General features: G+C 40.2%; 1 protein-coding gene across 1 annotated transcript; it reads left to right on the top strand.

Annotated features, from left to right (window-relative positions):
- Positions 1 to 1,224: 1,224 nt before the first annotated feature.
- Positions 1,225 to 13,219, top strand: znf592 (zinc finger protein 592). The gene is made up of 9 exons (XM_088339320.1): positions 1,225 to 1,351; positions 1,749 to 3,783; positions 5,672 to 5,850; positions 5,940 to 6,113; positions 6,209 to 6,368; positions 7,217 to 7,459; positions 8,145 to 8,257; positions 10,318 to 10,456; positions 10,522 to 13,219. The coding sequence occupies exons 2-9, from the start codon at positions 1,768 to 1,770 to the stop codon at positions 10,846 to 10,848; spliced, it is 3,351 nt and encodes a 1,116-aa protein (XP_088195446.1). The 5' UTR covers positions 1,225 to 1,351; positions 1,749 to 1,767; the 3' UTR covers positions 10,849 to 13,219.
- The last annotated feature ends 1,414 nt before the right edge of the window (positions 13,220 to 14,633 follow it).

Below are 14,633 nucleotides of genomic sequence, written 5' to 3'. Positions count from 1 at the left end.
CTACCTGCTTTCGGGGAATCAAACTTGCGACCTCTTGATCCCAAAGCGAGCACTCTACCTCTTGAACCAATCGTGTCCCAAAGACAATCTGGACCGGCCATGCATGTTTTTGAAATGTGGGAGGAAATCGGCGTGCCCAGAGGAAATCATCTCAAGCACGGGGAGAACATACAAACTCCACACAGGAAGGTTCGATCCCATGACCTCAGAAGTGTACCGCACATGCACTAACCACTGCGCAGCCGTGTTTTATCTGAGTTACAAGAGTTGCAACCTATTAGCTTTTTACCCTAAGTTTCCATTCCCCTCCATACAGCAATTTCACTTTTTCACTTTAAGACCTGCACCTTGGAACGGATTAATTTTGTATCCTAGGGCCCTAGGGGTAGGTGGATATATTATCCAATTGTGGTAGTGATGAACCAACTCTTTAAGTGAGTTCCCCTTCTGATTTATTTCCTCATAAGCATATCCGACCCAAATAAGTGTTCAACGGTTCCCGACCCTCTTCAGATACCCAGCTCTTAATCTAGTAGGGTTTGCGTCTGCTTTTGTCATAAACTGATCATTGACAGTAAACAAAAGTCAAGTCAAGTCATGTTTATTTTTATAGCCCTTCCTCACAAGGAGTCTCAAAGGGCTGCACAGAGCACAAATTATTGCAAACCACAGACTATTATGACACCATCCCCTGATCTAAAACCTACATAAGGGCAAGGAAAAACTCAAAAATCTCATTATGAGGAAAACAGCATAAAATATAGCTAAATTTGAAACACATAATACAATCCCAAATCACAGCAAAATTATTAACCAGAATGAGTAAATTGGTTTACCTCCTGACCCAAGATGACCAAAAATGATGAAAATGTTAATGTTAACTGTACAGTACTTTACACAGCCCTTTACAACACCTTGTTGAACAGTCCTTTCAGTCCTCAAGGTGCTTATACGTATACCTTATAGTACTGTCATTTTGACAACATGACAATTTAAGTAAAAAAATCAACAACATGAAACTGGTACTGGCAATTCATCTTTAATTATTTTCTACGGACGGTGTGCCTCAATTTTTTCACGAAGATAAGTGTGCCTTGCGTCAAAAAAGGTTGAAAAACACTGGCCTATGTTATATTTGGGTGAACGACATCTCGCAGCCTGTTGCCTGCAAGACTAAATACGGGGGGAAATAAATGTAAAGACAGTGAGGGGGAAATAGAAAACCAAATTGTCGCTAGCCTGCCTAGCTTTCCTAGAGCCTAGCATACGTTGGCTAATGTGGTCCTAATGCACCACTCCACCGGCGCGTCCTAACCATTTAACAATACATGGTGGCGAACTGAGTCAAATGGTAGGACTGTTATGTGTGTGTCGTGTTTGGTATTACGCGGGTAGCATTTGGCTAACATCCCATCTCCCTTTCGTAGTGTAGCGACGCGGCTGAGTTAGCTTGTCAGCTAACTGCTAACGTCAAAAACAGTACGTGCGCTTTATATAAATATAAACAAACACGATGACAGTTTACCTACGGTTTAAATATAGTGGACCGTGTAAAATGTATTATCCGTGGCTACGAGATATTTTTGTTTTCAGTAGTTGTTCAGTTTAGCTGGTTAACGAGAAAGCAACATTAACAGTTAAAAGTCTTAAAAAGAAATCTCCCAGTTAACTTTAGTTAAACTTTTACGAGCTGTGTACAACTTAAGTTGGTTGTCTAGATTCGTTGATTCATTATGTTTCCTGTGCAGGTTTGCGGGTCGTGCAAACATGGGTGACATGAAAACCCCGGATTTTGATGATCTTCTGGCTGCCTTTGACATCCCAGATGCCACAGGGTTGGATGCCAAGGAGCCTGTCCAGGATGGGAATGATGAGGCACATCCCAAACATCCTGGAGGATCTGCTAACAATAGTTTGGAGAATAGTCAAGTGGTGTCTTCTGCGGATATTCCTGCTGTGAGTGTTATTGTGAAAAACACACATCACCTAGAGTCAGAAGAATTTGAGAACGGACTTCACCCGGGATCACCTTTGCATAATGGATTTAATGGATCGAGATCTGGCGAGACTGGAAATAATTTCACCAGTAAATCATTTGTCTCTTCTCCAAATAGTAAAATTTCCAGTGAATTTCTTGGGAAGGCTCCAATTCAACACAAACCTGATGGAATGCCCCTTTTTTCCCCATCAGACTCTCACCCCAGTCCCATTTCCAGTCCGGAGTGTGAAGAAGGTAGGGAAAATGCACACCCCCAGCAGGAGAGATCGTGTTCTTTGGAAAACACTAACTTAGTGGAATGTTCTGCTGCAGACAATCCACTAAAGACAGATTTTCATGTTTTTGATGAGGTCCAAAAATACAACTTGTCATCCAATAGGAGGAACAAGGATTCATCTGACAGTATTACTAGTACAATTACAAGAATGCATAGTATTCCTCATCTTGACAATAAAAAAACCTCTAATGACACTACTTGCAGTTCAGGAAACTCATTGGATAACCCTGACACAGCTCCTCAAAAAGATTTGTCCACTTCTAAAGTGCCCTCATGCCTTGAGGCTCTGGTGGCTCTCAATGCTAGAAAGAACCCAAGTGAACAAACAAAGAATCCAATAGAGTCTCCAGCAATGTACGACAGCCTGAAATACAGCCCCAAGGTACCCATATCCCCGCATAGTCCCATGAGCCCACTTGAAGCGGTGAAGCGCCTTAAGAAACCGCCTGACAGCCCCATGAGTATCTGCAGCGACAGCAGCTACAAGGCTGGCGGGTCTCCGCCAGCTGTACCTAAGGTCCGCATAAAGACCATCAAAACTACTAGTGGGCAGGTGAAGCGCACGGTTACTAGCGTGCTGCCGGATTCCGAAACGGACGACGTCCACTCGGCTTACGAGTCTTCGCCATCACAGAGTTTGATGAGTGAGGACGGAGTGTATTCACCTAAAGTCCTGCAAAGCAAATCAGAAGAAAACTCGAAAAATGCACCTATCAGAAAACCATCTGCACCTGGGGCACATATGCAAAAGAAAGTATCATCTAAAGGACAAACTGGAAGCTCTAACTTTCTTCCCAAAGCAGCGCACCTTGCCAGTTTGAACCTGGTGCCTCACAGTGTGGCTGCCTCTGTGACCGCTCGGTCCTCCTCGCATCATTCCAACCAGCACAAACTCTCTTCAGACATGTGCAGCAGCGTACCATTAGTCCATCAGATCAAAACTTGGCCACAAACTGCTGTCCCCAACACGGCAGCAAGCACTTTAAACCGGCTGCTGAACAAGGCCAACCCTGTTCCGACATACGTGCCCGACCTGAATCCCCCGCCCGAGAGCGACATCCGTCTTCCGGCACGGGGCTACCGTTGCTTCGAATGCGGAGACTCATTTGGGGTCGAGCGCAGCCTCGCGTTCCACTACAGCCGTAGAAGCGTCCACATCGAGGTGGGATGCACGCATTGTGCCAAAACTTTGGTGTTTTTCAACAAGTGTGCCCTCTTGGCACACGCCAGGGAACACAAGAAGAGCGGCGCCGTGATGCAGTGCACGCAGCTCCACATGAAACCCATCGCTGAGGCACTTATGTTTGTCCCTTTCAGTGCGGAACCACTCAAAATGGACTTTGGTGCGATGCCATCATTCTCCGCTAAAGGTCAGCCAGTAATGCCCCTCTACCCAGATGATGTCACCCAACAAAATCTGTACTGCTTGGTATGTAACAAGCAGATGCCAGACAATGGAGCACTCGCCGGACATTTTCAGTCTACGTCAGGCAATAAGCAAGAATTGGTGGGTAGATTTTTATTTCTTTGTTTAACATGACATTTTAAGGCAAATTGTGTGAATATTAACGAAACTAGCATAATGCTGATGTAGGTTCAGTCAGGCCTTTCAGAGCAGAGACATCTTAGAACTCAACCTTAACGTTTTTCGCCATGGCTTAAAGCTGTGCCAGGTAATGTGTACGAGGCACAATGTATTGTTTGCAAGAAATAGGGTTTTTTTTTTGTCAACTTTGTCTAAAATTTGATTTCAAAAGGCATTAAAAACTATTGAAACATTTTGAATTTAATTTAGCTGTAGGAACCCTGTGTAGCATCAAAGTTTTACGGTTATACCACACAGAGAACGGGAAGCTTAGCTGTGTCGGGCCTGGTTAGTACTTGTATGGGAGACCACCTGGGAATACCTCGTGCTGAAAATTGGTCATTTGGCGCACGCTCTGCTGCGACAGCACTGAAGGGTTGGGAATTACACAAAAATTTAAACCTGTGCTCATTGGGAATAGCACGCTACGTTACGGCACTGTTTTTTTTTCAATAACGGGGTAATCTAACTAATTATTTTTTTCTGCCGTTACAACGCTGTTATCGTTACTGATGGTCAAAAGTGGTGCGTTACTTGAAATGCAGAACACCAATGACGGCGTGCCCCAGCGAACCTGACCCTGTGTTCAGCAGTGGGTTTTCAGCTCTTTACCGAGTTGTTACCGTCATGTATTTTTGGATCATGTCACCATTCAAAATAGCGACTATGATATAGACGGATAGCGATCACGAATATAGTATTTGCTAATGCTCCAAAAGAAAGGGCAAATGGGGGCTGAGTTTTGACAGCACCTGACTCTTTGAACCAGCTCTTTCAAAGGTAACGAAGTCAGGTAGCTTCCCACCAATCAACAGCTGGTTCCCTCAGAGACGCCCTTTTTCTTCTGTGATTGGTCAATTGCATTTTTTAACCCAGGGATTCTGTGTTGTTGACTCTAAATTTGTTTCGTATAAAAAGGTTACAATTGTTTTGTATTTTATGTTTCTTTGTCGATTTATAAATATCTACTGTATATTTCCTGTTTTTCAGTGTTAGTGTGTCTATATAAAATGTTTACATAAAAGTTAATTATTATTTTTTTTTTTATCTTTTTCCTATTGGTATTGTATTTTTCCTTTTGTCTCCCCCCATTTTTTCTTTATTTTCCCCCTTTTTACGTGAATAATGTATCATAATAATTGTTAATGTACTGTAGGGATTAAAGGAACAAAAACAACCTGAAGAGCCGTTTGAGATCTAAAAGAGCTCTTTTTTGTGAGCTGAGCCAGAAAAACAGTTTCTCTCAAAATAGTCAGAATTCCCATTTCTACAAGTAAACGCCCAATTCATATTCGCTCAGAAAATTTCAAAACCTTTAACATTCAACAACTTCTTTTAAAAGTAACAGAAATATTTACTTTCCCTAGTAACTAGTTAATTTTACTATGGATGGATGGTATGTATGTTTATAATTACACTGTATATTCACTGCAAAATGTTAAGAATCATTGTCATGTTTGCCATCCCACAGATTAAATCAGATTTTAGATTAGATTTAATGTATCTAGTCCATTCAAACTATATAATTTTCCATTATCAAATACTTTTGAAATGGCACCAGGGAGCAACTAGGGTGCCACTTGTTGCTGACCCCTGGTTTAGCCAATCTGAATGCAGAACACGATGCATGTTGCAAATCTATGAAGTACTGAAACCATGAAAACCATGTTTTAGATGTTTAGCCTTCAAAATAGCATTTACAGTTTTATGTATAACATTTTCAAGGCCTGCAGTGTTCACTTTGGTTTGAAATGTTCTGTTACTGAATTTTCAACAGTTACTTTTTCCTCCCATGTTGTTTTTGGATCAGTTTTGCAAGCTTTGCTCCATGTTGCTACCTAACAAGTGCAGCTGGAAAGCCCACGAGCGCATCCATGCCCTCAAGCCCCCTTACTGCTGCCCTGAGTGCGGTGCCTTTGGCCACTCTGCGGACATCCTGAAGCACGTCAGGGAAAACTGTCTCCACTATGCACGAAAAGCTTGGTACAAGTAAGTCAACATGGGTTAAAAGCCAAATTGGATTGTGCTTTGGAATTTATTCAACTTTACTCCGCCCTGACCATATTTTCTCCCTGCAGGTGTCTTCACTGCGAAGTGGTTTTCAAGACCCTTTTAGGACAAAAGTCTCACATTGAGGAGAAACACTGTGAAGTCCTCTACAAGTGCTCTGCCTGCCCCATGGCCTTCAAATCTTCAGATAACTATGACGCTCATATAAAAAATAAACACAGCGCTAGTAAAGTCCCCCCTCGGTAAGTTACATCCTTGTGACCACATCATTATAAGCTCTATTGTGTCCTTTTCTCGTTCAACTCGTCTAAAATGAAATGTGGCTTTGTTTTTGCAGCTTTAGCTTCAAGTGCTCGTGTGGTGACGTTTTCCAAAAGAAGTGGTTGCTCTTTCAACATTTTCACCAGGATGCCAACAAGCGTCTCTCCTGTGTGTTTAAGTGTCCTGAATGCAACTCGGTCTTTTCTCAAAAGCAGTTGTTGATGCGACATTTCAAGGTAGGTATAGAGTCTTTTAACAAAGTGACGGTGGTATCTTTGTGAGTGTGATTTTTACTAGTCATTATGACCAAACCACCCAATTCCAACCCCTAATGCCGAGCATCCAGGTAGGCAATGGGTATCACTGTTGTAGGTCTTAGCTATGACTCAGCCAAGGCTCGAACCTATGACCTCCCAGTCTATGGGCGGGCGCCCAATCCCAACGTCATCTTAAACATTCATTAGAAATGTATAAACAATGCTTATGTATACTTCATATGAGCAACCAATTACTTTTAAATTTTTAGATAAACATTTTTTACACCACAATTAAACATCCCTTACTAATATTAATAGCTCCATCACTAGCTGCTAATTTTTTTAAGCTAGCCACTAATAGAAGAGTTCATGTATTATATATAGGACTTCAAAATACGTAATATTGAGCAAGCGGTTAGGTTTGAGTTTTAGATGAACACACATTTTGATGACGTATTAACTAATGCTAGAAGCTTCATCAGCGTTGCTAGCTGCTAATGCTAGTGTCTGCAACGCTACACACTAATAATAATAGCAGTCAAGTCGGCAACAGAAGTTGTGTAGGGTTTAGTTTAGATTGAATTGAAGACTTGTTAATCTGATGGGAAAAAAAACTATAACTTTTTTTGCGTATTAAAGCAGGCAGAAACTACGCCTAGTACTGGATTTAATGGTGATGTTCTTTTGTTATTTATTTTAAATGTAACTTTCATAAAGTGCTAATGGAGTTCTAACAATGTCAAATGCACGATCTTTAATATGCAAAAATCATATCATAATATTTTATGTTCCTAATTTAGCCTCCTCATTTGTGTTTGTTTTGAAAGAGTGTACACGGAGGAGAGGCAAGACCAGAGGCTGAGGTGAACAGTAAACAAACAAACAATAGCAGTCTGCAGGGGAAGGCCAGTTCGATCCACAGCCCAGTAAAACGCATGGATGCTCCTCGAAAAAAGGCAGAGGACGGTAGTCTGGGTTCAAAGTCTTCTGACTGGACGTGTGGGGAATGTCTTCAGCATTTTCCTGAGAGGGACCGTTATGTCTCCCACTTGAAAACTAAGCATGGGAAGGTGAGGAATAATGTATTATTTTTTTGTTTGCCCATCAAAGACACTAAACTTGAGATTAAACTCAAAAATGTGTACCCAAATATTATTAAAGCCCCACTAGTGTAACGCAAACACTGGAATTCTTTAGCAAGCCACACTAATTACCATTGTTTTTCTGGTTGCTATACCTTAAGACAGCTGCTGTTTTCCCAAACAATACTCGCAGACCTTGACTCTTGCCATGTTGATCCACTACTCTAAATTTTAACATGCCAAAAAATATGTGTTTGTGCTCTACCAAAGAAAACATTGCATGAATTTTTGCAATCATTACATAAAATATCCAGTGAAAATCCTTTTATTTGATGTTAAGCTATGACCTTGCTTGTGCCGTTGTAAAAGGTTTCAACACTTCCTGTGATTTCTTTTTTTTATGACGTGTTAAAGTAAATACAAGTGAGCACTTCCCTGTTCAACCACTATAAAACAGTATCTTATCTTACTACTCAACGTGTCACATACTGTATATTGGGACTAATTAACAACTGGCGTGAATTTAAACTAAATTTGTGCGTGGCTAAGAACGGGCTGTTAAGAAGTTATTCATAACAGGTTTCTTCAACCCTCCCTCAGTTGTATGCGCTGTATAAGCAAATCAAATGTTCCTGATGTCTATTTAATTAATTGCTTATTGTTTGGTCTTCAGTCATCAAAGCGCTACCCCTGCCGACAATGTGAGAAGTCCTTCAACTCGCCAACTAGCCTTAGAAAACACGTTTTCCGTGACCACGATGGAAAGAAGAAAATATACTCTTGTGGGTAAGATAAAGTTGAATATAAAATGTATTTTTATGGAACTATTTGTGCCAGACCGTATTCCCTCGATTTTTGCAGTTAATCCATTCAATAACTACCTGTATTAGGTGAATTTCTTTGTGCACGGTTTCCCTAATCCGGGGTTATTTTATGCCACAAAGCACTGTTGGACTTGTAGGGAGACAGTGATGCACACTAATCCCGGTTTACCTGCTAAAAAAACTCATATATATTGGTTGATTTCAGTTTTATTTTCTGCCCCTACAGCGAAAATTCTAGTTATCAGAAAACTTAATATTGTGAGAAAGTTATTATTTTTATTTTTTACAAGCATAAAAGCCCGGCATTCTACTTGGTTGAAGTTGTTGGAGCCTTGGTATATTGAAAAAGGAGTGCCAAAGAGCAGCATGACTGGATGCTGCTCTAGAGCTGCTGTATACGAAAACAGATGTTTATTGATTTTGTTGGTATTTATTGGGGTTGTCTTGACACACGCACACGCAAATCGCGATTAAATAAATAAGTACGGATTTCATAAAATTATCTTAGATTAGATTTTGACTAGATTTAGACATTTAGATAATGCAATTAAAAAAAATTCCATATAACAGGATTCATTATTTATCATCCATATCATATTGCAAGCCTTTTCATTATCCTAATTTTGCTGATAATGGCTTACAGCCTTCTTGTATACTTTATACTATTGTAAATTTTTAAGACGGGATATTTGCATTGTTTTTGCAATCAGCAATGTTAAAACACTAAAAGACTTATATTTCAGTTGATTTGCCATAAATGGAGAGTGTACGACATTTTTTTAAATTGCATTCCAGAAAATGAAGAGTATTGTCACATTTTCACGAAAGCAAAGTACAGCACACCTTCTAAACAGAAGGGAAGCAGCGTTGGAGCCCACTTTTGGAGCTAGAGTAAAAAAGCACGTTGATTTTTTTTTGTTTTGGTAAAATGAATGAAATCATCCTTTGATCAAGGTTCGTATAGCCAAATCCTTGAAAATAGTTGAATTTTAATGTGTTTTCAAGGTTTGAAAAGTGCTTTGATTTTAGGTGAAGTGCTTGTACGTGCTAAAAATTGTTGCCACGTTTACCCACACTGCTCTCTGGTGGCTTTGCTTTTCCATTGCCTTTCTTCCCTTGTGATTAACGCTAGCTGTCATTAGTCCGTATGGCATTGTCCTAATAAGTGTCATCGCCACTTACAGGTCATGCCCAAGTAAACAGGTTCATGCGACACCTAAATAGGGCACTATGAAATGTGTATTAGTGCAAGGATTATGTATCAATTCAAGGCATTCATTAGAGGCCATGCAAAAAATAGGAAGAATTTCCTGCTTCTGAAAATGTAAGCTACATATTACTGTCTTTTTTACCCAACACTTATAACAGGAGTAATTCATCTAAAAAATATTTCCATACATATTGTTGTGATCCACAAATATATTCATACTTTACTTGGGATCCAAAAGTTATATGTCTTGATAGATGCACATACAAGATTAAAAAAATTGCATATGTAAATAGCAGATATATTTATGGATTTGCAAAGAACATAATTCACACAGGATTTATTCTTTTTAATGGTACTAGAGAAATTGGAAAACCGGCTTTGAAGGTCTTTTAAAGGTGCTTGAATTTGGCCATGAAAAAGGTGTACAAACCCTGTTTGTTTTATGTCAAAAGGTAAATGAAAAAACAATGTCTATTTTTTCATTGATGTCGCTCGTACTCGCCTCCTGAGTGGATCCCTCGCAAAGGGGTTATTTATTTGTCACTAGTCATCTAAATGATTAATTCAGATTGTTCCAATCAGCGCCCAGGAAGCAAAAGGGTGTTCTCCAATTGGTTTGAGTGTACTGGCGCTTTTAAAGTGACACTGAAGTTCTGAGATGTGTGCAGACCTAATTAATCGGAAAACAAGTCTGCAATCCACAAAGACACAAAACTTGACCACAATATGGCGAGGCAACACTATGTTTCCGTATAAAAAAATACATTCTTCTGTTTGTATTGGAATTTATTATCTAAATAAACTGTCCGCAGGTATTGCACAGACAAAAAGACAACATTTACCAGCAGCGTGATGATGAAGAACCACATCAGCCTCATGCATGGAATCAAAAATCCTGACCTTAACCAAATGGCGAAAACCACCCAGGAATGCAAAAACATTCTAGCAGAGGTAACACTTTCTTGCACGACAACTCAAATATCATAGATGCTTACTGAGGTATCTATTGATGGCAGGATTCTGGCAAAGAGGAGAGTCAAGACGTTGCTAATTTCCAAAGGGCTCCCCCAGCGAAACGGATTAAAACCCACTTTCACTGCTCCAAGTGCCGATTCATCACGGACGATGACATCAAATTCCAGGATCACATTTCTCATCATAAAATCAGCCAAAACACCCCACAGTGCCTTCTCTGCGGCTTGTGCTTTACCTCGCAGATGTCCCTTAGCAGACACAAGATCATCGTCCACAAGGTGAAAAATCCTGAAAAGGAAGCGGCGAGCAAGCCCTCTCAAACAAAAGAGGATTCGAATACAAATCCTACTAAAACGGCTGGAATGTGATGATAATGTCCGGACATCTGTGAAGCCTCTTTCCTCCTGGACCTGGCAAGTGCACATTTAAACAAAAAAATAGAAAAGGGGTCCAAAAAGTAAACAGTATTTTTTTTAAATATACAAATATAGGTTTATTTTATGTAGCCAACTAATACGCTTGGTTTCATTTTAATATTATTCAACTTTGTATTCTGGCTAATTGACATGCTTGTCTGACTACAGCACACTCATTACAGCAGAGCTTTTATGTAATTTTAATAATAACTTGCAAGAAAACCAGGGTTTTTAGTTTTCTAACGAAATAATGTCAACCTGGAAAACCTTTCACTCTTTTCAATTTTTATAATAATAACATTGTTGTTAAAAGGGACGGTGTTTATTAATCGACCACTAGATGTCACTGTATGATTTTGTGCAGGGGTCGGGACCTATAGCTTTTTTCATAAGTATGTAAGGCTCGGAGATAAAACAACTGTCGCAATTACTTAATGTACTGTTACATGCGGAGTGGATTGTCGCACGTGCAAAGCTGAGGTATTATTGATTATTTAAGGGTTCGTTCCAGTATATTTGACACAATTTTACTTACAGTTTATAGTCTGTGTCATACCAACAGACACCATTTTGGCTTTAAATTGCCAAATAATCCTGCAATGGAAGCTCAATAAGCAATCCATGTTCATTTTTGAGGCACTTTTTAATGAAAAGCCACAAAAACACCTTTAAACACCCAGAAGCACGGGAAAAGCCTTGAGATCTATTTGGGTGAGCGGTAGGAATGGGTGGAGCTAGATAGATGATAGATAGATAGATAGATAGATAGATACTTTATTCATCCCCGAAGGGAAATTCACATTTCCAGCAGCATCCCTGAGCTGAGAACAATACAATAATAAAGCAAAAAGAATACAATATACAAATACCCAGTGTGACGTGCAAATGCCCACTGTAGCATGTTATATAGAATAACTAAATAGTGCTACACAGCATACATATTGCAATAAGATTCGGTAATATGCAATGTAGGTGGTGTGGTTTACTGTGGGCTTTTACTCTGCCGGGTAGAGTTAAAGAGTCTTATGGCATGAGGAAGAAAAGATCTCTTCAGTCTGTCCGTAGTACAAGACAGTGACAGCAGTCTGTCGCTGAAACTGCTCCTCTGTCTGGAGATAATGCTGTGTAGTGGATGCGATGGATTGTCCATGATTGACCGCAGCTTTTCCAGTGCCTGTCTCTCAGCTACTGTTGTTAGGCTGTCCAGCTCTTTGCCCACAACAGAGCTCGCTTTCCTAGCCAGTTTATTGAGACGGGAGGCATCCTTCTTCTTGACGCTGCCTCCCCAACACGCTGTCGCATGGAAGAGGGCGCTTGCCACAACTGTCTCATAGAATATTTTCAGGAGCTTTTTGCAGATTTTGAAGGAGGCCAGCCTTCTGAGGAAGTAAAGTCGGCTTTGCCCTTTCCTACATAGAGCTTCTGTGTTGGCAGTCCAGTCGAGTTTGTTGTCCAGCTGCACACCCAGGTATTTGTAGGTCTGGACAAATTCTACACATTCTCCTTTGATGGTTACAGGAACCGGGTGAGTTCTGGTTCTCCTGAAGTCCACCACCATTTCCCTGGTCTTGGTGGTGTTCAGGTGCAGGTGGTTTGCGTCGCTCCATCGGACAAAGTCCTGAATTAATTTCCTGTACTCCTCCTCCTGCCCATTTCTGATACATCCCACGATCGCAGTGTCGTCGGCAAACTTTTGCACATGGCAGGACTCAGAGTTGTACTTAAAGTCTGATGTATATAGAGTGAATAGGAACGGAGAGAGCACGGTCCCCTGCGGAGATCCTGTGCTGCTAACCAAAGTGTCCGATGTACAGCCCCCCTGTTTCACATACTGGGGTCTGCCTGTCAGGTAGTCAGTAATCCATTCTACAAGGTGTGAGCTAATTCCAATCTCTGTCAGTTTCCTACTCAGTAGCAGAGGCTGTATGGTATTGAAGGCACTGGAGAAGTCCAAAAATGTAATCCTCACAGCCCCCTTAGCCCTATCCAGGTGAGAGAGGGATCGGTGTAGAGGTAAGATCGGGCCAAAAAAAAGCACCCGAGCCCGACGCAGGCCCGAGGGGTATTAAACCCGACCCGGACCGAGCCCGACTAATTAACTGGATTTGCTGGCCCGGCCCGAAATTACATATTTTATTTATAAGGAGGGGTGATTTATGATAACAAATTAAACTCTGCCTTTTGTTACAACATCTAGGCCTAAGTTAAATAAAACTGTATAAACATTTACATCTTTTATATTTCTGTGTCTGCACTGCAGATGTTACATTAAGCGACAATCTGTCATTGACGTTTTTTTTTTTTTGAGGTAGCGAAAACATTTAAGGGCGTCCGTCATTTTGACGACTTGATCATTGGGCCATAATCCACAGCAGCAGTAGTAGTACGTCCTTAAGATTTTAGCGCAGCACTTTCATTGAGGGGGTGTTGACGTGTTGTGCCCTTTTCCGACTCCTATGCAAATCCCCCCCCCCCCCCCCTGATCGTATTCTATATAAAACGCTTATTAAAACAATAAAGCGAGCTAATTATAATAATTGGGAGATCCTAGTCTATATAACGCGTTTATTTAAACAATAAAGCGTGATTTTATTCTGCAAATTGGGTTTTTTAACGCGGATGAAAATGTCACCAACGTCAATGTACGCTTCCGACAAAAGCGATCGTATTCTATATAAAACGCTTATTAAAACAATAAAGCGAGCTAATTATAACAATTGGGAGATCCTAGTCTATATAACGCGTTTATTTAAACAATAAAGCGCGATCGTATTTTACAAAATGCGTTTGTTAATGCGGATGGAAAAGTCACCAACGTCACTGTACGCTATGATTTCCGCAATCACAACTAATTGTACACAAATAATATTTATTTGATTTACTATAATATCCGTATGTAATGTCTTTTTTATTGTGAATGAAACCCTGGTTGCATTGGATCCCGCGGTGTAAACAAATTGTTGTTTTTTTCATTTAAAATCGGAGGGGGGGAGGAATTTGCATAGGAGTCGGAAAAGGGCACAACAGGGGCAGAGCGACAAAGAACAATGGCATGTGTATAATATATTAGACAGAGACAGGAATGAAGAAGTTCTTTGAATTGTCTGATAGGAGTAGAGCGCACGCATTCTGGCAGCAGACACTGCTGCTGGATTATCAACTGATGTGGTTTAAATGTGTATTAGTTAGCGATTTAGACTACGAGGTCCTCCTTGATTTATGATAAACATTTTTTATTTTAATTATTTGCATCGGAACACACAAAACAACCTGCTTTAAGGAGCATTGAAACAAAATAGGTCTAAATAGGACGAATTTCAGGAACACGCTTTCAGAATAATTTAACATAAGAAGCACGCTATAAAATAGAATGTTACCAATTTAAATAAAAAAATCAGCCAAGGGGAAAAATTTAAGAAAAACACTATAGTGTTTAAATGAAAAGCAAAAACTTAGTGGATATGTAATACAATAAAAAACTACAATAAAACATTAACAAACAAATAAACCTTACAAATTGTGTAAAACATGAATATAATAAAAGTCTTTAAGCTTCTGCCTGGTCATAGTCGGCAAATTTCGGCCTCGTGTCTCTTGCTCTCCTGTAAAATAAATAAGGGAAATAATTAGAGCCTCAGAAAATAATTAAAATTGTGATTTGAACAGCAGGATATTACTTACGCTGTTTAGCCTATATTCAGTGGTCATCGTGCAGGAACAAGATCGCGATTCGCGTC

Source organism: Urocampus carinirostris, chromosome 7 (genome assembly GCF_059441175.1).
Source record: "Urocampus carinirostris isolate Australia breed hairy pipefish chromosome 7, RoL_Ucar_1.0, whole genome shotgun sequence".
In the NCBI taxonomy this organism is placed as follows: Eukaryota; Metazoa; Chordata; class Actinopteri; order Syngnathiformes; family Syngnathidae; genus Urocampus; species Urocampus carinirostris.
The sequence above is the reverse complement of the archived record's forward strand: the minus strand, read 5'-3'. Positions and strand labels throughout refer to the sequence as shown.